The sequence below is a fragment of the Pteropus vampyrus genome, unplaced genomic scaffold (assembly GCF_000151845.1).
Source record: "Pteropus vampyrus isolate Shadow unplaced genomic scaffold, Pvam_2.0 Scaffold215, whole genome shotgun sequence".
NCBI lineage: Eukaryota > Metazoa > Chordata > Mammalia > Chiroptera > Pteropodidae > Pteropus > Pteropus vampyrus.
In genome coordinates this window covers 3479264-3499767 of record NW_011888996.1, presented here as the reverse complement: position 1 = coordinate 3499767, position 20504 = coordinate 3479264, and the positions used below count along the sequence as shown (strand labels likewise).

Below are 20504 nucleotides of genomic sequence, written 5' to 3'. Positions count from 1 at the left end.
AAAAATGAAATGGTGAGAAGCTCCTTTCTCTTCTTTTTCCTTATGATTCTTCCCACCCTGTGCTTTCAAGTAGGTCAGCAACTGGAGTTGAAGGTTTTAATAATGATTATTATATTGCTTTTATCTGAATGAATAATACATAGGAATCAGAATAAACAAGAGGGGATAAAACCTCTGGGTATCAATTTTAATATCTTCAAAAAACAAAAGACAGCACAGTTATCCAATTCCAAAATGCCACAGTACAAAAAAGGAAGAGCTGAAGTTTCAGTAAGAGAATTGTGAGTCTTATTTTAAAACCCAGGGATAAAGAATACCTTTCAATATTGATTATTTTAGAGGTAGCCCACTTTTCCAGAATCCAGAGGGAAAACAGAACTTAAATAGGAAGACTCTTTTGCAGGAGTGTTGAAACAGACAAGAAAAACTTTTATTTTGAAAATACAGTCTTTAAAGATAAATTTGGCTTCCATTTTCCATACTTAGGTGCATCCAACAAGATACAAAAACAAACAAAAACAAAACAATAAAACAAAGACCCACGACATTATGTACAGAGCTCTAAAATGAGCTGTGAATATCTACAGGAAACTAGCATATGCTCTTTGTGAAGGGATGTACGTGTGTGGCCCACTACAGTCCTCAGTCCTCAGAAGTAAACTCCCTGGAGCTGCAGGTGCGCTGCAGCAAGGGAAGAGCTGGGGTCAGTGAAGGGTTGGGGGTGGGACCCCGGGGTGGGAGGCGTGGAGAGGTGTCTGGGGAGGGGAGCAGCGGCGGCACGGGACAGATCCTGGGCTTCTCTAGAAGTCCTGCCGCGGGGTGTGAGTCAGGCTGTGCCGCCGCAGATCACAGTTTCGCCTGAACACTTTGCCGCACTGCTCGCAGCTGTAGGGCTTGATGTCTGTATGGGTGAGAAGGTGAGTTTTCAGATTACTTCTCTGATTAAAGGTTCTTCCACATGTGGGACATTTGTGTGGAGATTCCTGTTCAGATGTGAAGCAAGCAAAGGATTAATCCTTCACACCACCACCGCACCCTTCTCAATAGTTTCTGTCTATCGGCATCACAAGCGTTAACGTAACATGCGCACGACAACAAAAGAGGGGACTTGCAGGAACAAATCTGTGCTCCTAATCCTCCAATCACGAAAACACACGCTCAGGCACACACAGAGGCCCGATTACACTGATAACTGCCAGTGGCCACCGCGGTGGGCTTTGTGATTTCCAGCTCTTTACATTTCATCACCATGTCATAGGCAGGAAAAGGGGGGAAGGAAAAAGTCTAATCCTCTCTTAAGGAACGACATTCTCCCGGGCAATAAGGCTCCTCTTTGCTGGAAAATTAAACTATTCCTCAATGTTCTGAAAACTACAAATTATGAGGCCCCTGGGAGAGAGAGCATATGGGATTTCACCATGCCTCCATTATCAAAATTACCTTTATTTCCTCCCAAACACGAAAGCTTTAAATGCAGGGCAGATGAAAAAAAAAAATTCTAAAATTAGGATTTAGAATAGAGTGGCTTGCTCTTTAAGAAAAATATAAAAATGTTTTATGTTAAATGAGATTAATTTTATGTATGAAAAAAATTGAGTGCGGCTTTCCACACCTAGAAAATTAATCTGAATAGTCTCTTAAGAGAAAAACTCTGCCATTGAACACCCTTTGTAGAGCAAACACCATAAAACAGAACTAGTTACTGTTTTTAAACAAGAAAAACTTACCTGCATGTGTAAAGTTTTGTGAACCGCTAGAGTTCTAGATTGACAAAATCCTTTCCCACACTCCTGACATTTGAAGGGTTTTTCTTTGGAATGAATATACCTGAAAATCAATATAAGTTTTCATTTAAATGGCTTTACCACCACGGTGACAAGTTTCTTTTGACAATTACTGAAATCGAAGTCGTGAAAGGGCAAAAGAAACAGGATTCCTATTATTTATGTTTTCAGATTGTATCCCCCCCACTCTCCACCCGCCTTGTAATTCTGTTTATGGTTAACCTCGACTAACAGATTCCTCAAAACATTCACTGGACGCCGGCTTTATCTACACTTGATCGCCCTCTCTGGCATATTTTGGAGCTCGAAATCTTGCCGAATGAGTCCTTCCTGGCCTCCACCATTTCCATGGGATTTAAACTGGCCAAATCCGATTGTAAGGCAAGGCCGAGTGAAGGGGGACTGATTTCAGCGAATCCCTTAACAGCCGCAGAGGATGCGTACAGGGAAGTCCCACCTTGGGGCACAGCAAGTAGAGTCTGGAGAGAGATGCCCCACTCCCACTCCTGGGAAGTTTTTACCGGATGAAAACACTTACGTTATAGTATTTCTTCAACTGACATTTATTAATACCGAGTTGAAGGTGGGGGTAGATGGGGAGCTGTGTCTAAATCCAGTGATCAAGTTTAAACAAATTTAAAAGGAAGATTGCTGTGTGAGGCTCTGTAGTGCAACCGAGGCTGGGAGGTGGCGGGAGGTAGAGAAGGGAAGCAACCCAGTGGAGGCAGCCCGAGTAGATTTCCTGAAGTGGTCTGACGGCAGCCACCGTGGGAAAGTCTTCGGGGTCCCTTGGCTTTACCTGCCTTACCCCGTGGGTGACCGGGAGGAAACCAAACCCAGCACCAAGACCAACCCACCAAATTTAACTGCCGAAGGATGAGGAAAGCTCCTTCCGAATGCCAAACGAGAACGCAGCCAGAGCCCGGTGAAGGGAAAAGGTAAATGTTGGGGAGAGCTGTGGCTGGCGAGGGCGGGCCTTTGGGGATGTAGTCTAGTTTCGAGGGTATTTTAGTGACACTTAGAATGTCGATGAGGCTTGGGTATTCTGGACAAACTCGCCTTCCCTTCCCCGGCCAACCTCCTTCTCCACCTCACCTGTGATCCCGCAGATGATCTTGCCTCCGGAAGGCCTTGTGGCAGATGTCACACGTGTACGGCCTCTCATCCGTGTGGGTCCTCTCGTGTATGAGCAAGTTGTAGGATTTGGTAAAGTGTCTGCCGCAAAATTTGCAGATAAACTCTTTTTTTGTTTTTGAAGGCAGCCTCCCTCGGGAGGGCTTTCTGTCCGGAGTCAATTTACTGAGGCCCGAGATGGGGCTACCCAGCCCTGGGCTCAGCTTGGTCAGCTCTCCCATTTTAGGGGGGTCCTCTTGTGTGGCGGCCACAGCCAAGTTGGCAAAGTCAAAACGGGGCCGGTCCTTGTGCAGGGCTGGGAGAACGTGGGCAATGGCTCCCTGCTTGGGGTGGAAGAGGTGGGTTGTAAAGGGCAGGGCCGGAAAGGGGAAGCGCGCGTCCACGAGGCCCTGCGCCGCCGCCATCTCGGTGATGGTGGAGCGGGTGATCTCGTGCACGTTGGGGTACCCCAGCGTCCAGTGGTTCATGTGCATGGTCTGCACGGCGCTGAGACCGTACAGGCCCTGCAGGTGGTCCACTGCGGCGGGGAAGGTGTTCACCGCCTGCAGGAAGGAGTAATTGGTGAGCTGCAGCGACGGGTGGAGCGGGATGGGCGCCGGTAGGGCCTTGCTCCCCATTCTCCGGTGTGCTGTGGGGCGGAGAGAGCCGCCCCTTTCTTCCAGATCTCAGAGGCGAGTGGGTATGGGGCTCCGGCGAAAACCCAGAGAGACAACAGCACGCAGAGAAACCCTAAAAATGACAGAGGGAGAGAGTTGTGACTATTATCCAAGCCAGATCAGTCTGACTTTTGGCGCTGGCGCGGGTTACCACACCTTCCTTCTAAGTCCTTCTCCCCACTCTACTCCAGGCCCCCAAATGAGTGGAGAGGGAAACGCAGCGGCAGCCCAGCGAGTCCACACCTAGCTCAGCCCCAGGGCCAGGCTGTCAGGCGAGAGACAGGAAAAGATACCCTGGCGAGCTGGGCGCCCACAGGAAGGTCAGATTCCAGCACGCACCGAGCGGAAGACCTGGGCCTGAGAAAGAGAGGTGGGCAGGGGCGCTCCAGCAAAAGCAGCACCTAGTCCGACCCACCTGCTCCACACTGTCGGGCAGAACTCCGTCAACAGCGACGGCCCGCAACGCCAGTACCCCCAGGCCCAGGCCGAGCCTCTGTCGCCAGGGCGCCTCCGAGCTCCCCGGGGAATGACGGGTTGTGGGTCCTTGCTGCGGTCCGAGGCCCCAGCTCAGCCCCCGTGCGGCTGCTCTTCGCGCTGCGCCCTGCGCCCGCTGCTCTGCCCCGCGGCGGCCTTTCCCGCGCTTACCCCGGCGGCCAGGGTACTGGAGCGCAGCCGGGGCACACTTCGAGCTCCTGGGCCCTCGGGCCCTCAAAGGGGCCCGCCTCGCCCCGCGCTGACCTCGGAGGTTTCCTTTTTCCTTCCTCTGCCTCAGTCCCATTTATCAGCGGTGACGGCCCGCGGGAAAGAAAAGTGACACCTCGGGGGCCGGGTTCGACCTGGAATCGCCCCCTCCTCTTTCCCAGGGGCCGTCCCCTTCCACCCCCCACTAAGATCCCTTCCAGATGGTTTGGCTCCCGGGGAATAGTTGGGGGTGGGCGGAGAACGGCACTGAGGCCGGAACCCCTTATCGCATATTGAGTGCCTAGCTCTCCCGAGGCCCAAACAGCTTCCTGACCTGGCACCGGGAGCTGCTCCCACACCCGCGAGGCCCCAGGAGAAGAAAGGAAAGAGGGCTCCCATGGGAAGGAAAGGGAAGGAGCAGCAGAGGAACCACAGCGGGCAGGGCACAGGGCGGCCCTGCCGGCCTAGAGGAAGCTTGTTTATTCGCCGAGAGGTGTGTGCCGCGGCGCTCCTGCTACTGGGAAGCCCGGCCGGGGGTCGGAGGCCGCGGCCTAAGCGGAGTGCACGCGCTTCTCTTTCCCCTGCGCCCCCAATGGAAACACCCAGGTCTACTTTCAGACCCAGGTTCCCAGGGACACCTCACCTGCATTCAGGGTTGGCCTGCCTTCTCCCATTTGTCAGCCCCTTTATAGCAGAGGGTTCTGCCGCTCGGCGGGCCTGGGCCTTGCCTCTGAGGGCGGCTCCCCAGGTGCGGGCTAATAGCAGAGCGCTTTCCCTGATGAGGAGCAGACAGGCCGCCTGAGACATCATCTTTTGTGCCTGGCTTTGCAACTCCGCAGAAAGATGGGGGAGTTTGTTCCGCCTTTCTCCCCACCCACCCCTTTCTGCGCCTGAATTTTCTTATCTAGTGTATTGTGTTGCCAGTGGCTCTGAGGGCAGACTTAGGGGGCTCCACTGATGACACAGCGCTCTGGCAAGGCAAAAATCTGGCTGCCTCCCTGAGGCCCACACCTTCCCTCCCTCCTTCTCTGTTTGGAAAGGCTCAGAGACAGGGATTTATTAATGAACCGTTTCTGCCTGGTGTAATGCGGTCTGGAAGCTCAGGCCCGGAGTTAATGAGAGGTGTGTAACAGTCAGAGGGTCTCAGTCAGACTATTCAACCGAAACTGTAAACCCCCACTCGGAATAAACTTTCTCACCACAAATCAGGATTCGTTTTTGTTCAATGGGAATCCCTCAAACCCTGTCCTAGAGAGATAGTGAAAAAAAAGGATTCTACTAACATCTCTGGTAATCTACCTCATTATTTCCTCTCCCATTAAAAATCATAAATTATATCTTTATTTCCTTCTTTTTACATAATGAGGATTTTCCAGATTCAAAATACTATTTTCCCCCTAGTGTTAAAAAGTAGACTCTGCTATAGAGGAGAAACTAAAATTATTATTTGGGTGTATTCCCAGACTAGATTTCTCAGAAATAAATACAGGAGGCAAGTACAACTCCTACTATGTTCTACGTGAGTATATGTGTGTATGGTGTGTGTGTGTGGTTGTGGGGGGGGGGGTGTTGTCAACTGAAAGACTACCAGGACTTGTGGTTTCAATTCCAAATGCATGAAGTGAACTCTGCCATAAAGGTTAAACGTTAATTCTTCCAGCATAAAGTTCAGTGCCATCTTCTTTCCCTTTTCGCCCAATGGTTTATAACATAAAAATTGGCTCTGTTAATGTTAATTCAGCTTCATGGTGGCACAAAAGTGCTGTTTCATAGTATGTTCATTTTAATTTGCAGGACAAATCATTTCTTCACAGAAGAGCAGACCACTGGTGACTTCTGAAACCCTTTTATAAACAGAACAACCCTAAATATCCACCAAACACTTTTGCCACAAATAGAGAATTTAAATTTCTACTCTCCCCCGGAGTTGCTGGAAATATATGTCAAAAGGTATTTTAAGTCAATGCAGAGATCTAAAGTACTTTCGTTTTATCTGGAGTTGAGCATGTAGTTCTCGCACACTGTTTCAGGCAATAACAGCTATCATCGTTTGCTGTCATTTCTCTATCATACCATTTCTCAGACCATTGGTTATTTTTAATTTTGCAAGGAAAGAAACTTAAACCAATGAAAAGACATAAGTATTTCAGTGGAGCTGAGGCTAGCTTTCATCAGCCTTCTTCACAGGAATTTCCAGGCATGTACTAAGTTTTGTAAAATTTAGTTCACTGGCTGTCAACAAGTGAGATGTGTACATACTAAGTTCAATGAAGCTTTCAAAACGTTGGAGAAAAGAAAAGTATGCAGTAATTTGATCAGGAGTCTTGCTTTTTGGTAACAGTGTTATTACACTGAATTATCTAAAACTAATATACAGTAGTCAAGGGTCATCTACTAAAACCTGTGTGTTGTTGTCTGAGAGAAATAACTGATAGTAAATATGCGCGCTGAATTTCAGCTCAAGCCACAGTGGAATTTTACATAAATCAGAGAGCTATAGTCCAAGTGGATTTAAGGAGATCAGTTAAAAATAAATAAATAAAAATGGCCTGACTAGATCGGGTGAACAGAGAACAACACCGCGAAGTTCCTGCCCCTGTGCAGCGCCTCTGCCTTCTCAAGGAGTTAATTAAATTAAGATGCCTTCCGCATAATCTAGGTTGTTTCTCTCTGTTCCCTCGCTTCCCCTACTTGAGTAATTTTCTTGTTCTGCTCAGGACTGCAGTTTGTTTAGCAGAGAAAGTAGCTGTCCGCGGCGTTTCGCTCTGGGAAACGCCAGCCCTCTTTTGTTCTCTGCTAACAGGTAGGGAGACAGATCTAGCGCTCTGTCCACAAACACCTTTTTCTCCCTCTTTTCTACCACCGCAACTCCTTCCTCTGTTGCTATTTCTCGATAATCCAAGCGTTTAAGTCCCGGGGGAATTTGCCTTCTGCCCCCTCCTCCAGGACTGGAGAATGGGAGAAAAATCAAAAGGCCAGCACAAGATTGGAGAATAACCTAGGACTGCACTATTACTTCCTTCTTGAAACGCTTTGGCTAGACAGGCACTGTGTGTCCTGGCGCGTCCGCGCTGCACCGCCGGGGATGCACGGACCGGTGGACCAGGAATCCTATGACAGAGTCAGAAACATCCTGCGGTAACGGGGTTTTATTTCAGCGTACGTCGATCAGCTTTTATAAGAAGCCTTGCTGCATACTTTCATTAAATGTCACAAATCAAAACTAAAAACAGTATATAACATTGGTTGTCGTTGGGTGTTAGCTGGGAGTGGTGTGCCTGGGATCCGATAAAGTGAGAAACACAATGCCCCAGGATTGTACCTATATGATTTCTTTTCACAATTTCTGAACTTGTGGCACGCCGGATTGAGCGCCCCCTGCATCCCTTTCACCCTTCCTTTCTCAAGGAGGCTTAAGTCCCTTCCCAGAGCGGACACTCACCTCCCGCAGAAAGGTCCGCCTGGGCAGCGCCGTTCAGACCCGGTCCAGGCAGTGAGGCGCACAACTTGAAAAGGTCATTGGGTCCACGCCCGGCAAACTTCTTCTTTCGCGCGGAGTTTCAGGAGCCGCAGACATGATCTAGAACACCACAAGCCGCGAGAGCGGATCCTCGCCTTGGTGGGAGTCTGTGAATGTGGAATGCGTAAAGACCCGGGGTGCTTGGAGCCGGCGCTCAGTGCTCGCCCGGAACTCCGCACCTCCGCAAGCCTCTCGCCGACTCCGCGGAAGGTCGCGCTCTGCAGTCTTGCAGGGCCATCACCCTCCAGCAGCGAGCGCGCCGAGCTCTGTCCCCGCCCGCGTCCCTCCCCAGGCTGCTCGCGGCCCGGAGTCCAAGGCTTTAGTAGCGGCCCCGCCTCCCCTTCGGGCGGGCAGCCGTGCTGGGCCCACTGCGCCCTGGCTCCGCCTCCGCGCCCGGCGCCCGCTAATGGTCCACTCTGTTTACTTGTGTTTGGATAGCAACTGAGTCTTAAAGGCACAGGTTTGCTCGAGGTTTCCCAGCTACAGAGACAGAGCCGAAGGTGACTCAGTTCAAAATTCACACACAAACACAACGCTCACCATCTTCCTTCTTGGTGCCACTTTTTCTTACAGTGTTAGAAACAACAACTGGTTTTCTGCCTCCCGAAGACCCCACAGAAAAACCCCAAGGGCATTTTGTGGTTTTACTTGGTGCTGCTCGATTGATTAATTCCCATATCTTAACACTTTTAACATAACCATCTTCTTCGTAGGGTAAAATCAATTAGTTCTAGATTGTATTCTCCAGCATATATCACCCTCCCTCCAATTTAAAATACAGTTTTGTACATATTTTTGATGAATTACGACTATATATGTAGTCTGCTTTCGTCTGTTTTCAAAACGAAGTTTGTTTATAGAGGTGACCATTGACTAATTTCGTAATTACTGCAAAGACATATGTGGAATGTTCCAAGAGAAATTTCTTCCTATATTTAAGCTTTAATCAGCCATTGTACATTTCATACGCAGTTAACCAACTTGGTTAAAGAGGTGGGCTTCTGCAACCTATTGGTAAATTAATAAAGAATCCATCCAGAATGAAGAACGATCATTTTAAAAAATTAGGAAAATACTATTTTAGCTTCTCAAAACAAGTACATCTTCATTCCCAGTCCCCACACCCGCAAAATAGAGTTCTTTGTTCAGTCGCCAGGATACTTAATCAAATTTGAAGTGTTTTTCTAATGGTTTTGGTCCTGTGTGAGGATAAGTGTAGAACGCACAAGTACTCTGGAAGTAGGGTGACCCAGTGACAGAAAGAAAATGACACACACTCATTTTAAGCATACTCTTTCCAGACAAGATCTGCCTGAGCAACACTGAGCAAAATGCCCTTCGTAGCAGACGAGTCGCCAGAGGGAATTTGTCATAGCCCCGGGCAAGTCCGCGTTTTGGGCGGACAGATCTTCCAGCCAGCAGGCTGTACGATTTAAAAGTATTCCACCAAAAGATGGTTTGGGATGTGCTGCCTCAAAAGACAATTAAAATAATCTCAATCGTTGGGGGAAAATGGGCAAATATAAAGAGAAGACGAAAAACTGCCAAAAGGTGAACCAGTGATCGGGCAGCCAGGCAGAAGCTATGAGACAGTATTTTAAGATGAAATTTCTTCTAATTCTATTTATGCCGAGGCCGATAAATTTTTTCGTTCTTTTGTTAAAACATAATTCAGGGATAGCAGATCTTTTTAATTTTTTTCCCTTTTCTTCCAATTTCAAAGTCGCAAAGATTAAAAAGTGAACTTGGAATGCAGACCCGAGTGTTCAATATCCTTCAGCATTTAACTGCTTCAAAGTAGATTTGACAAATAGCGTGGAAGTAGTACAATACCTAAGAGTTCAGGTGTTTTCTTTTTTTAAAACGTTTTCCCTTGTGGTTTCTACAGGGGTGCTTTTATTTTAATACTCAGTCCTGAGCCCCAGCTACCGGGATGCCTGCGGTCCCCTCTCTCTAACCGCCTCATTCTTTCCGCAGCTTTTCTCAATTTGGAAGATTTGAAGGGAACTTTCTCTTCTTTCAGACCCCCAGGACACACACTCCAGGGGTGGTGATCTGAAGAGTATTCCTATTGTATTTCCTTTTCACCAAAGTGGAGGCAATTCCCCAGAGGCGGGCTTCACACCTTCCCACAGTTGTGTGTGTGTGTGTGTGTGTGTGTGTGTGTGTGTGTGTGTGTGTGTGGTGGGCGGAATCGCCTGCTTTTCCAGAGAGGTAGACGGAATTTCCAGCCACCCACGAGCGGCCCCCTCTTTCTGCAAACCTCCTGAGCCCAGGTTTTTCCATGTTTACCTCGCCCACCCAAGTCTCCGAAGTTCCACAGTGAAGTCTGGGCCACGCCAGCCCAGAGCGCTGCGGTTGCTTGAAAGGTAGGGAGGAGTAGGCAAGCTCCGGGCTTCGGGGGAAGCCGCGTGGCCAGGCAGCGCCTTGGCAGCCTCCAGGCCCGGCCACCGCAATGGGCAGGTGCGCGCCCCACGCAGAGGGTGAGCGGGAGGCTGAGCACCACGCCGCACTGCAGGAAGGGCACCCTCAGGCCACCTCGGCGACCACCCGTGGCGGGCCCTGGAGTTCCTCCACGGTCAGCCTCGGCAAGACCCTTGCCCACGCCGGCGTCTAGAGCGCATGCATTGTGGGGGCTTAGCCAGGAGCATCCTCGGCCGCTGGACTCCCTGGGCTACAACTCCCGGGACGGAGAATAAGCCAAGGGCCCCGGCGAGTTGTGGGGTTTGGGTGTGCGGGGAGAGAAGACCCTAAGCCCGGGGCCTGCGTCTCTGAGCAGCCTTCTCATGCCTCATTCACCCTCCCAGAGCTGCGCGGCCGGTTCACTCTGACATTTCCGCCAACTTAGTCATCGGCTGTCCTCGGGGTTCTGAGCTTTCGACACCAAGGACACACCAGGGAAATGGCTAACAGACTGACTAGGAGAGCGCGAGCAGTTGCTGCCCAAACCCGAACTACCGAAAGTTTACTCCCCTTGAGGACGGAATGAAGGCGGGTGAAAGGAAACGCAGCGGAGCTGGAGGAGGAGGGGGCTGGCAGAGCAAGTCTTCCACCCCCACGGCCCACCCAGAAGGCTCTGCCAGTTAAACAGCGAGCAGGTGTCAGGCAGACATCCCTGGAGCTGACTCCGAGCCTTCCCGCTCTGACTCTGCGCTGCGGACAACCTAAAAACGTCTACCCTTTAAGACATAAATTATGAAAACCCCATCTTTTCCCACGGATCCCAGCTGCCATTACCTCCGAGGACTCGCCTCCCTTCTCCCCGGCCTTCGCCTGCCTCTGCAGGGCCGAGACCTTTTGCATTTGAACTTCCCGCACTGTTTGCCGCTTTTCGCCGGAGCGCGGAGGAGTTGGAAGCCCAGCTATTCTCTGGGAGCGTGCACTCCAGCCCCAGAGTAGTGAGGAGGATCGCGGGCTCTGGGCTCATAACTGAGGGGGCGGAGGTAGGGGCCAGAAAACTAAGAATTTTATCTTTTAAAAAGTATGTTCGAGTCGGCGCTCTACACACGGATGGGATGGGAAAACGTAGCCGGGGCGGGATCTCAGCGGCCAGCGAGAAGAGCCGCAGCGCCCCCTGGAGGCACGGGCCAAGCACTACGTGACGCGGGCGCCGCGGGCCGTCACTCACGCGGCAGGCGGGTGTGAGCGCAGGCCGCCGGCGTCCACTCTGGTGGCTGGAACCTTTCACCTCCACCTGAGCCCGTTTGCAGCGGAGGAGAAGTCGTGTGCGCCTCAGGGATGCTGGGGAGAGGGCCTGGGCCTGTCATCAGGGCCAGTAAGCCACTCTAACCCCACCACTTAGGCCTTGGTGAGCGTTCCATGCAGTGGCCCCCCTAGTGACTCCTCTCCTGGCAGACGCATTATTGGACTTACAACGCCGCTCGCAGCGGCTTTGACTTCTGAAAGGCAGGGAAAGACACTAGTTCTGACCCCAGCGCAGGGAATTCTCGGCGGTCCGGTGCCGATGTGCTCAGATATCAGCTTCGGACATTGTCCCCGCGGGAAGGGCAGAGAGGTTTTTCAAGGAACTGCATTCGGATAACCTGCCCCACTCTCCACGCCTTACCCCTCGCCCTACCTCAGCATTTGAAGCCCTGTCGGGAAAGGATTCCTTGGCGAGCGGTGCTCTCCTTAGACCTGAGAGCGGGGAAGAGAAGGGGCTCGAGGCGCGCGGATCGCTTGGGAGCCAGCCCGCGGCTGGCGGGCCTGAGGACCACCCGCCGCCTCCAGCTGTCCCTGGGCCCAGCCACCTCCTGACTTGGGCCTGGCCCGAGGAGGCCGAAGATCGGGACAGGGGTTTAGCTACGTGGCCATAACCGGGGTGGGCAAGCCTGGGGGCGACCCTCTAGTGAGCGCGGGCCCTGTTGGAGTTTGGCTTTCCCGGGTGAGGTCTTCAGCCGCCGCAGTAACAAAGCTCAGAGCCAGCTCGAGGCCGCCGGCGACCCGTCAGCCTCCCGCGAGGTCTCCGGGGCCTGAGCCCGCAGCAGCCCGGGTTCTGAGCCCGCAGCAGCCCGGGTTGGGTCCGGCACGTGCTTGGCGCGGGCGGGACCTCGCGGCTCCAGGGAGCGCGGCTCCTGAGGGTGTGGACGCGGGCTCCCAGGATGCACGCCCACGCGCCGCGTTTTCGCCTTCAGTGCAGCTCGTGGAACGGGTCTCCAGTTTGCCTCGCCAGAGAGAGCCAGGTCAACTCCGATGCTTTCGTGACATAGGACAGCTTCGAATTCCAGGTGCTTTTCTAACGAAGCCCGCTGGTGTCACTGACAAGGAAGATCGGGTTTACAAAAGGCAGGCAGCGGACCACAAGACCTAGGTGCCTCCCAGGAGGGAGAGCCCAGTGAATGGCTCTCTGGGGCAGCTCCACCTGCCCAACGTGGGACTGTCCCAGCCCTCGCCCTTCGAAAGACTCATCCTCAGAGAAGACTAGGGCAGAGTCTGCCAACTCATTTTTATTAGGCTTTCACTAAAAACAACGACAACAACAACAAACAAAACAAACAAACAAAAAACTTGACAATGCTTAAAAATAGGGAAAATTCAAAAGAAAATCTTGATTTCCAGTGAGCTCTCATTCCTACACGGCTGTGGACAAGCTGGAGCTGAGCAGCTCTGCTCTCCGTACTGTGCGGTCTGTTTTTGAAATGTCGGGCCTTGAGTTTTCAATTCCCACTGCAGAGGTGGTTTCTCTGGGACGCTGGGATCCGTCCAGAGTTACCGCCCAGAGCGGCACTTCTTAAAGCGTGGTCCAATAGCATCAGCGACGTCTGGAACTTGTTAGAAATGCAGATTCTTGGCCCCATTTACTATCGGATACTCTGAGAGTGGGCCCCGCGAACTGTGAACAAGCCCTCCAGGTGATTCCAGAGCACGCTAAGTTTGCGAGCTACTGACCTAGACAAATTGACATTTGGGGATAATCTTGGGTGGGCACCATTTATCTTTTCGGCTGTCTTCCTCTTCCTCCTTTTCTTTCCCATCAGAGAATGCATGTGAAAACGACTTCTTAGAGTAGCCAATTCACTCTTTCTCTCATTCGTTCATTCGCTCACTCTCGTTCGTCTGACTTTACCGAGGCACCTCCCAAATATTTGGAGACGTGCTGAGGATCCCCAGGTGAACAAGACGGGACCCCTCCCTTCAAGGAGTCTGGTCAGGAAGTAAGAGAGAGAGAGACGGGAGTGAGGGAGGGAAGGAGGGAGAGAGAGAGACAGAGAGACAGAGAGCGCAGTAAGGGTGACTTTTGTGGTCAGTTGTTTGCTTGTTTGTTTATTATTAGAATCTAATACTAGATTTGATCTGATTTCAGAAAATACCCCTGTTAGGGACCGAACAAGAAGCATCGCACCTCATCTTAAAATTTTATGACCCTTCCCTACCCTTGACTTTCTTCTCGCCCAGGCTTATGTTATTCTCTGCCTATTTTCACCACATTCTAGGGATTCCGTGTGCCTGCTGCATCCACTTCCAACTGGACGCAAACTGCTCACACCCTCCCTGCCCTCCCTGCACTGAGTCAGAGTGCGTGACAGGGGTGGGGGGGTTGAGGGAGTGTCAAAATCCTCGGACGTGTTTGGACTGGGGCTCGAGCCTGTGTGCCCTTGCATTTCTCTGAAGCTGCTCTGGACACTCTTAGAACAACGGAAACTGACATGGTCGTTCTCACCGACTCTGCGCCCCGGGCTCCGACCCGCTCCCATCTCGCGTCCTGCTGCTCAGAACTGCCCAGCTTCCGGAGGTCAGGTGTACCTGGGCTGTGACCCTTGACCTGCGAATTTGTCACCTAAAGACTGGACCCAATACCTTTACCTTTCCCTTGGAAGTACAAGAATTGTCTATTTTTCCCCCTCCCAGAGTATCTAAAAATCGGAATGAAACTCATGCTTTCTAGTTTTCTAAAGCCAAAAAAAACCTCCCTTAAGCTTTCACTTTGCACTTTTTCTCCAGAATCTGTCCTCAGCCATGTAAAGAGCCACCTCCCGTAGACCATTTTCTGGTTGTGGGCAACAAGAGCAGTAGAGGCACTTTGCCTTGAAGGCAGAGGAGAGTTTCTCAAAGATCAGGTCTAACTAGAAGCCATTGTCATCCAGTTTCAGATTCAGAGAAAAAGTTTCATTATAGTGAGCCAGAGCAGGGAAGCTACTGGAAACACATACAAAAAAAATTGAATTTTCATATTGACCTTAGTCATAAATTGTATAAAAGTACTCAGCTCCGCTTTGACAAAGAGTTGGAATTTTAATATGACCTTTTCTTACGGGGATTTTCAAAATATAAAATGTATAATGGTCAGGAACATGATAATCTCTTTACAACCTGCGATCATATTTCTTAACAGGATTTTGCTTTCCAGTGCAGATGGTTTGACATAATAACATTCAAAACAGCCAGTACTCAGGAAATGCCAAGGCCAATATTTGAATGCAGATACAAGTTTTAACAAAGGAAAATGCATATTCCTGTAGTTGTTTGCCTGTGAATATTCCCCCAGAGGATTAATACACTATTCTTGAATCTAATCCAAGTCAGCAAACTCTAAAAATTCTGTGAGGTGCCAACTCATAAGGCACATAGAATTCCTTGTCACCGAATATATTTGTGTGTCTATTATGTACTAGGTACCAGGCAAATGCGTTATTGTTTGAGACCCTGAACTTTCATCCTGACTTGGGGGTGGGGCAAGGGCAAGGAAGGTGGGATTTTAAGGTTGTTTTCTTCTGGTTTTGTTAAATTGTTAAAGCATTTGTACTTAATAGCAATCTTTAAAACATTTATTGAACTCCGTTACATTTTTAGGTCAGTTTTACAAGTCAAGGAGAGAAAATTGGTGTTTAAGCCAGCTCATTTATTGGAAAATGAATGCCAGCACTGGCTTAACTTTTGGCTTTCCAACTGGAAGACCTTAATATCATGACAACATTTTACAATAATGTTATTTCCACCATGCCAGGTGATAATTTAGCTGTAGATTTCTTATGATTGGTGACCATAGCTCACTCAAGCCCTTTTTCACCCCTTGACTCTGTAGATAGCCACAGAAAGAAAGAAAGAAAAAAAAAAAACCATCAAAAAACGTTTTTCCTCTGGCAGCCTCACTGGAGGGAGGAGTAAAGGAAAGGAAGTAGCAGACACCTAGGCTGGCTCCATCTTCACTCTTCCTTGGGAGAACTTGGGGCAGGACCAGCTCAGATCCAGTTGGCTTTAGAGAATCCAGGTCTTACAAGTAATGATGAGCTCTATTATCCTTGCCTCTTGGCCTAAACACAGATAACTTCAATGGGTCTGGAGACACACAGATATAAGAAGCTGAGAGGCCCTATTCTACTCTTGCCCCATGTACTGTGTCATAATGCCTGGTCACATTGCATTTCTTGGCCACATACTTCATTTCACAGTGCCTAACCCCTCTTCTCATGTCCTCTCCCTCTACCTCCCCAGCCATGCTTGGCAAGTGGGCCTACCTCCAGGAATCAGACTGGGTGGATGCTATAATGTCAGGACACCAGGCAGCAGCATTTCTAACACGTGTTAGACCACAGTTGCCTTTCCCTTTCCCTGGAAAAGTACACAAAGTGCAAGTTGTCTCCCAGGCTGTGAGGCACACAGCCAATGCCCTGTGTGGTGGGCCCACCCAGGCTCAGGAGAGTGTGGAAGAGAACACGAGTGTGTCATATGGGTGTGTTCACCATTCCTGTTCCCCTCTGTCTCATCCTTGACCACATTCTCTTGACAGGCCATATGGCCTGGGAGTGACCTGGAATATATTAAGAGCATTGGCTTGTAGAACCCTTGGAGAGCAAGGGGACAATGGCAGAGTGGGATTTTAGACTTGTTAATTCATTTAACACATATTTATTGAGGATGTTTAGTATGTTAGGCCTTGTGGTAGGTGCTGGGGATGCAACAGTGAATAAGAAGCTACTGTCTAGTGCAGAAACAGACAAGTAAGTAGGCAATTATGATATAGTATGAATCAGAAAACTTGAATCCAAAGTCCCAAGTTAATAGTTAATTACCTTGAGCAAGTCATGCCACTTGTGGGAGCCTCAGTTTCTAAATCTGCCAATTAAGGATATTCTGAGGGCTGAATGACATGGATGCATATCAATGCTATCAGTAGTTATGATTCTTTCTTACCCATTCACATGAACTGACCTCATCAGCACAAAATTATTCCTTCCACTCCTCCAAGGACTTGGAGTGGAGACCAAGGGGAAGAAATCTGACCCAGTGCCCGTATCTAGTGGTCAAGAGTACAGAAATTAAATTGCTGTAACAAGACTTTCTAGAGAAAAAGTTATCTGCCTTTTATCAAGAAAAAATGTCTACATTTTCACTGTTTGTTGATAAATAGGAATACTGTACTGTGCATTTCATTTTGTTGTACTCTTTTTTTTTTTAAATTGCAATTAGAGAATACATGGAGTAGATGTGATGAATAGGCTTTTTTAGGCTTAAAAGCTATTATTATGGATGTTACTCTACAAGGAAATGATGCAATTAATATGGGGATGTCATTGATATAGCAGGTCTTAAGGGAAAGGAAATGGTATCAGTTAGAATACAGCTGAGCTCTGATATCAGAAAATCCCAAATAACATGGGTTTAAACAATAGAGAAGTTAATTTATCTCTCACATAAACATAGGCCAGCCAGAGTCAGCATGGTGGCTAGCTCCTTGATTATCAGGTACTTTAGCTCCTCCTATCTTGTTCCACCAATTTCAAAAAGTGACTTGTACCTTATAGTCCAAGATGGCTGCATTCCAGCCAGCAGCAAGAAAGGAAGGCATGAAGAAGGCCAAGTCCCCTCATTTTAAGAAGACTCCACAGAAATCAAAACCTAGTCACATAGCCATACTCAGCTGCAAGGGAGGCTGGAGACTATAGTCTTTACTCTGATGGCCATATGCCCCGCTGAAATTCGGGCTTCTATTACTAAAGGAGAGGAAAATATATATTGGGGATGACCAGTCTCTGCCATAGGATGTCTAACCCTGGTGCTTCATTCTTTGTGTATATTATCGTATATGTGTTGGTACCATAATTACTGTCATTGGTTCTGGATAGTGTTCACTGTTCCCTTTGCTGCTTTTATGGTTTTAAGCATTATATGCAGTGGCAGGATTCTGTTTTGGAACCCCTTAGCATGTTGCCACTACTTACTCACTCTTAGTTGTGGCTCCTGGTATGTGACTTTCTGCTCAGAGTGAGGAGGTGTGAACAAAGAAGGTGGGTGGGGTGGAGAGTCCAGAGGTGTCAGGAGCCTGCCTGGGGACAATCTTGTTGTGGATTGCGGAGAACACCTCTGGTACCATCTGGCGGTGTTCCCTTTGTGGAATGGGTCCCGGGGTGCCAGGCAGAAAACAAGAGTGGGTCTTCAGCAGGAGAATTTCATTTTTTCCCTTGGAACATGGGATGAGAAATGAGAGAACATATTAGAGGAAAAGTGGAAGCTCTGGATTCTTCCTAGCCTTCTAACCATGTCAAGCAGGCTTGGGGGCAACTGCAGAAACTAGGATCTGCCTTTTTATAGCTTTGGCAGCCAGAGGCTGCAGCAAAAATGTGCAGCTCAGGTTGCCCTGAGGGGTGGAGTCAAAACTACAAGCAGACCCCCCACACAGCGGAGAAGGCCCTGCTCAGCTAGAGCCCAAGGACAGTCTCCCAAGAAGATAAGTGTAGAGAGACTTAATTACCATTTAAAGTTGTCCTGGCCTGACTTCTCTGCCTGGTAAACTTTGTTTTTGAGCCTCATCCTGTGTTAATATTTACAGGCTCAATTCTTCCCTCCAAGCTTAGGAGGATATTTAGCAACACACATAATCTTCCAGGTGTAGAGGGTGAGGGATGGGAAGAGCCTGTGGATCCCCAGTCTCACCTGGGGTACCCCTTCAGGCTGCTGCTTGGCTTGGAGCAAGTCTGAGCATGGAGGTTACAAGCAAAGTGTTAATGTCGATGTGTGGGGAAAGGATTCTTTCCCTGTAGAAACATCTGGAGTGACACTGAGGACATACTTACACACATTTACACCAGCCCCAGGGGATTCCCATGCGTGAGAGAACTGTCTAGATAGTTCCTATTACACATTTATTTCCTTAAAGGAGGTATTTTATATCCTACCCTGTAATTCAATTCCTTTGGCTCCCCACCCTACTAAAAAGGAAAAGAACATACAGTCCAAACAATTTTTAAAACCAAGTTTTTTCCCTCCAAATAGTAAATGTGCACAAGTTTGTGCAGCTTTTACACACATCTGTAAGCTATGACTTGTTTATACCAGCTCTTACAATATTTTAAAAATAAAGTATAATGTTTTTCAGTCTGTATACAATAGCATTTTCTTTTATCAACCCCCCACGTACAAATGTATTTCCCCCCTTTAGGGTGTAATTAAATGTCTAAATTGTAGTGTATACAATTGATATAAAGGGAAGACATGTATGCTTTACAGCAGACATACCCAAAGGATGTAAGATACTAATGTTGAGTCTTTAAAATACAGTAACTAATAACCTGTAGAGTTAGAGAAGTCCACCTAAGTTGGTCCAACCCTATTCAATGTGCTGGGGTTACAGAATTTAGGATGATGGAATGAGAAAGCATTTTAGAGACAATATAATCCAGTTCTGTCATTTTACCTAATGTGGCCACAGAAGCTAAGTAAGGAAAGTAATTTTTCTCAAGCTGACTTTTCCACAGCCCAGAGCTGGGACTCCTGATTTTAAAGAAGACTCTTTCTGTAATACTTCACAATCTCATCCAAATTGAAGCTGGAATTTCCCTCCAGGAAAAGATGTTGACTTGATCCCAGCAGCCCGTTCGTTGTGCTGTATCAAGAGCCAGGAGTACCAGAGCTCTACTCTCAGCTGTCCTCCAAGATTTAGCTTTTCCAAGTGTAGTTGGAGGACCAGTAGCTTTGGCCTCACCTGGGGGCTGGTTAGGAATGCAGTCAGAACACCTGAATGAGAATCTGCATTTTTAACCAGATCACTAGGTGATTTGCCTCTACTGCCAGATTATTTCCTGAAAGATTTGTTTAATCATTTTCCTCAGATGCATTAAGAACCTGTAATGGCTTCCTATTGCTTATCTGTTCCTACACAAACATTTTAAAAGTCCAGTCTCAATCTATCTACTATATCCGGGGAGTACAGTTTCTCTGGTTATATACTAGACTTTATAGGTGGATCTGGGAACTTAGATATTTAAAGATCTCCCCAGGTGACTGACGTTCAATAGGTCCTTAAATTGGTTGTTTGAGAAAAGTTGATCCAAAGTGTTGCTTTGGAATAACTTAAGACTAGATAAACCTTGGAAACCAGCAAGCACTTCATGCTTCCTTGTTTTTCTCAGATGTCAAATTACAAATGCTGTTTTTCTACTGATTACATTTTCTCTCTTCTTTCTTTTCCTTTTATTGGCTTCTCACTTGCTCCCAATTTGAGAAGATTACTTGATTCCCACATTTCCTCTTCCGTTTCCTCCTGTTAATCATTATTATTAATAGGAGCCAACAATCTAGAGGCCTATTAGACCATTCTGAGATCCAGTCATTGGGTTTATCTGGCTGCCCTATCTGATGATCTCCAGGACCGATTTGGCCGATCTGATTAGCAAAGTGAGAGTTTCCATCTACCTCATCTTTCCATTAAAGTCTTCCTTGAAGTCATGCTTTGGTCAAAGGAGCAACATTCCCAGAGTGAGTCAAAGCTAAATGAATGAACTCCATTTTTCAGAATAAAAGAAAGCCTTTAATCAGGGTTCCTAGCTCTGAACTTACACTAACAGATTTCAGAAAAGGGGATTGTTGTGTATAGTAGAATATAATCTAATTTACTATTATCATTTTTGTTCTGATGGGTTCCATTCCTACCAGGCAATGACGTAGGGTGGGGCCAGTCAACAAAGTTTTTTGTGCCTGTTAAAGGCTATTAGCAAAACTCAGTACCTCTCCTGCCTGTTCACTGTCACCTCAATACAACAGTGATGTTATCCACTGAGTGTCTAGGCCTACACTGACCACAGCAGAGGCTGGGCCATTATTTGATCAAAAACTTTCTCCTCTTTCTCTCTCTCTCTTTTTTTTTTTTTTTAAGTTAAATATGTGCAAAATGGATCAGGCAGAGTGCAGTGGAGGTGGTTATTTCACTGAGTACAATGCATTCCTTTTTAGCATTGTATTACTTCCATAAAGTATACTTTATGAGCTGTATGCTTGCATTTTTGTTTTCTGACT

The 20504-nt window shown here is 48.2% G+C and overlaps 1 protein-coding gene and 1 long non-coding RNA gene across 6 annotated transcripts; one reads left to right on the top strand and one right to left on the bottom strand.

Annotated features, from left to right (window-relative positions):
- Positions 1 to 173: 173 nt before the first annotated feature.
- On the bottom strand, positions 174 to 8618 carry OSR2 (odd-skipped related transciption factor 2). 5 transcript variants are annotated; one of them, XM_011372914.2, is made up of 4 exons: positions 7698 to 8618; positions 2880 to 3647; positions 1728 to 1827; positions 174 to 983 (listed from the first exon to the last, which is right to left on the bottom strand). In XM_011372914.2, the coding sequence occupies exons 2-4, from the start codon at positions 3533 to 3535 to the stop codon at positions 801 to 803; spliced, it is 939 nt and encodes a 312-aa protein (XP_011371216.1). In that variant the 5' UTR covers positions 3536 to 3647; positions 7698 to 8618; the 3' UTR covers positions 174 to 800. The 5 variants fall into 5 exon arrangements, with proteins under 5 accessions (XP_011371216.1, XP_011371219.1, XP_011371218.1 ...); XM_011372917.2 differs by having other exon boundaries at positions 174 to 901; positions 7698 to 8612; XM_011372916.2 differs by lacking the exon at positions 7698 to 8618 and adding an exon at positions 4899 to 7685.
- Positions 8619 to 10081: 1463 nt separating this feature from the next.
- LOC111747218 lies at positions 10082 to 14150 on the top strand. The gene is made up of 2 exons (XR_002783444.1): positions 10082 to 13126; positions 13709 to 14150. It is a non-coding gene; the product is annotated as an uncharacterized LOC111747218 (long non-coding RNA).
- Positions 14151 to 20504: the final 6354 nt, after the last annotated feature.

Coding starts and splice junctions, on each gene's coding strand:
- OSR2 (XM_011372914.2), bottom strand. CDS start 3,535: ATGGGGAGCAAGGCCCTACCGGCGCCCATCCCGCTCCACCCGTCGCTG. Junction 1,828..2,879: donor GATCATCTGCGGGATCACAG/GTGAGGTGGAGA, acceptor ATTGATTTTCAG/GTATATTCATTCCAAAGAAA. Junction 984..1,727: donor ACAAAACTTTACACATGCAG/GTAAGTTTTTCT, acceptor ACATCTGAACAG/GAATCTCCACACAAATGTCC.